This window comes from Fusarium oxysporum, chromosome 2 (assembly GCF_000149955.1).
Source record: "Fusarium oxysporum f. sp. lycopersici 4287 chromosome 2, whole genome shotgun sequence".
Classification (NCBI taxonomy): domain Eukaryota; kingdom Fungi; phylum Ascomycota; class Sordariomycetes; order Hypocreales; family Nectriaceae; genus Fusarium; species Fusarium oxysporum.
Window position 1 is genome coordinate 5,412,033 of NC_030987.1, and position 3,236 is coordinate 5,415,268.

Consider the following 3,236-nt stretch of genomic DNA (forward strand, 5'->3'; position numbering starts at 1 on the left):
GAGCACAAACAAAAAACAGTACCAGCAAACGCTCCACCTTTAGTACTCGGTCCTTTGCGGCTGGTACCATGGCGACAAGCGAGGAAGAGGCATATTCGACCCCGACCTTACCGTAGGGATTGCTACCGTCCTTGTAATCCGACTCTCCAAAGCCATCGAAGCGGATCTTCCATGTCATAGGAAACGGCACGAAGTCATCCCAGGCTGGTGTGAGGTATATATCAGTCTCAGGACGGAGGACTTTGGGTGTAAAGATCTTGTTGGCCCTTTTGGTATTGTCCATGTTTTTTACCTGCTGCTCAATCCACTTGACTCTTCCTCTTGAAATCACGCCCATCATAAAGCCAGTGTTGCCAAAATTCCAGATATCATCTGACTGGAAGCCATACTTTGCAATTGTGTTCTATACGAGCCTGAACTAATTGCGAATAGCGATTAGATCTTCACATCTGGCCTTTTTATAGTCATACCTCCGCTGAAAATGCGTCTTACAGTCTGGTTGCCGCTTAATAAAATTCATAGCCCAGCGCTTGCCAACTGGTGATGCGTTACGGTCAGTAAGCAATCGATTGGCCATTTCTTCAACACCACGCATTCGAGAAGGAAATCCTCGCGGGTCTAGGTCTATGATATACTGAACTATAACCTGTTCCTCTAGATCACTTAGTTTCCGTGAACTCGGAATATAATCGCAATGTGCTTGGACGCCACGGTGTCGGCCATAGAGAGCATAGAAAGAGACCTGGTATATCTCTGCAGCGCGGCGCAGCATTAATTTTGGGTCTGCCTGATAGGCATGAAGTGCAAGAAGCAGATTAGTCTCAGTATTAGATTGCGACATGTTATGTGGTTAAGAATCAGTTGATTAGATGGTTACATGTAAGGTTGAGGGATTTTTGCTGCTTGCACTTATCTGTTGCCTACGGTTATCATATATGTTAAATAAAACATAAAAACCTATTAGGCAATAATTACCATATTTAGAAAAAAAATGTAATAAATAATTTTAATTAATTAAATAATTTAACGTGTTTGATAAGCGAAACGACCAGACAAGCAAGCCGACCAAAAATCCCTTATCCTACATCATTACTATCTGATTAGATACTTCTTAACCACTAAATATGTCACAACCTTTAAATGAGGCTAGAATTCTTCTTGCACTTCAGGCCCTTCAAAATAGCCCAAAATTAAGTCTCCGACGTGCTGCAACTAACCCTAACCCCTCTCTGTTACGGCGATACTGATATTTTGGGAAACTGAAATGGAAGAGATATGCATGCTGACCTTGGCTTTTGCGTGGATGCGTTATTAGTGGCAGTTTCTTGGAGGATTTATATGGATCACTGTGACGATGTTGGTCCATATGCATATGCAGCACTGAGGCGCTGACATTTTATCTAAACCACTGCCAATTGGTGATTGCCTGAGACGCGATATCCACAGTCACATGTTGGTTGATCATTGTTTGGAAATTACATAAATCCGTTCGTAGTTGCAGTCGGGTATGCTTCCCGATCCTTTGCATCAAACTCGCTTGACTGTTGGAGGAATGTAATATGTTAGACTAAATTCACATCAACTACCTTTTCAAGTAATAAACATTCATCATCACGCCCGTGCCTCAAATCTTTGATCTTTCTATGCTCTGTGGTTATTTGTGGATGAGTCCTATGCTGCAATTAGCTGGCGAGCTATTGACATGATCCTAGTATCTAATGACTAAATCAGCTCTACAAGAGCTGATTTTATTGACCCACTTTAAACCTAGTAGGGTTGATTATTGCCAGGGTGTAGAGTTGATTTTACATTATTCCACATACAGGAATGGTAGTGCTGATCGGAACAGGGGTTCATTATCCCTTGAGCTGTGGCAAACCTCCCACCAGGTCATAGAACGCGACGCGTCCTGTCGCGTAAAGTGCTATCAAGTATTTTGTAACACTGCTGAATGGTGTCTTTATTGATCAAAGTATCATCTTTGTTCAGACCATACTATCAGCAACTAAGTCATTATGACGATAACTATTACGGATTATAATTGCAATCTGAACCACGCAGTGCAATTTATCCCTACGTTCTTCTCTCAACATACCGCCTACTGTACAAAGGACCATCAGAATCCCGTGGGGTTGTCTACTTTTCATCCGTGCCAACCCTGAGCCCCTCCGACGTTTTCCCGAATAATCACCCCTAAATTCTACACTTTCCGTCCGTGCACATCGATATGGTAGCCAGGTTCAACAAAAACAACCTGTTGTTTATATACTTTTTATCTGTGCATATTCATGCTTCTCCTTTCCCACTTTCATCCCGTTCCTTCTACCTTCCAATACCCTATTATATAAAGGTTAAACTAAATCCTGCCGCATTGTTCAATTTTTGTCTGTGCTAACCTAGACAACCCTAACATTCTCTAATGTTTTCCTAAAGAATTACCTCTAGATTTTATACTTTCTGTCTGTGCATATTAATATAGTAACCAGGCTTAATAAAAACAACCTGTTATTTATTTACTTTTTATGCATACGCACTTATGCTTCTGATCTCCTACTCTTATTCCATTCCTACTACATTCTACCCTTTCGCCTTCTACTCCCAGTCCAAAGATACCGTATGATAGAAGAACATAATATAGAAGCAGTAACAGTACATAACAGTACACCAAGGGCCACTGTCATGGAATCGACTGTAGCGCGACTCCTTAAATCATATGGATGATGCTCGAAAACCCAACCTACTCAAGTATTAAATACAGAAACGGGGCCTGTTCCCGGTTTTCATCCAATTACACGTCTTCATTCTAGCAAGTTCTAGCAAGGCTTATGTTATATCAGAACGCGGACCGTTCCTGATTTTGACTCTTAACAGTAATCTGAAAACGGGGCCCGTTTCATCTTGTCGTCCCCCCGCGGTTTCAGATATAGAGGTTCGTTGGCCGAGATGGCCAGCACAGCTCGCTTGCAAGAAAGGCATTTCACTTCCCTTGGGATGGCGTTGGCAGTTTTCAACTGAAATGACCGTATATTCATTTCTTGATAATAATCAATCTTACCCTAGGCCTCTACAGACTATCGTGAAAACCTAGATACTAGCCTCTAATATACTGTCGGTAAAATGCTACTCTAAACTTAATTACTATTAAAAACACTTCAACATGTGCATGGTCTGCTTATATCTCGATCAATCATATCCATAGTGCCCAAGGGGCTGAAACCGCTCTTGGACCATACACC

The 3,236-nt window shown here is 41.8% G+C and overlaps 1 protein-coding gene across 1 annotated transcript in view; it reads left to right on the plus strand.

Moving 5' to 3' along the window:
• Positions 1 to 3,157: 3,157 nt before the first annotated feature.
• Positions 3,158 to 3,236, plus strand: part of FOXG_15947 (endoglucanase) — a gene marked incomplete at both ends in the record, with an annotated part of 1,486 nt that continues 1,407 nt past the window's right edge. The window contains one exon of the mRNA XM_018396043.1: positions 3,158 to 3,166. Within this exon, the coding sequence (XP_018256589.1) occupies positions 3,158 to 3,166 (9 nt within the window). The remainder of the gene's footprint in view (positions 3,167 to 3,236) is intronic.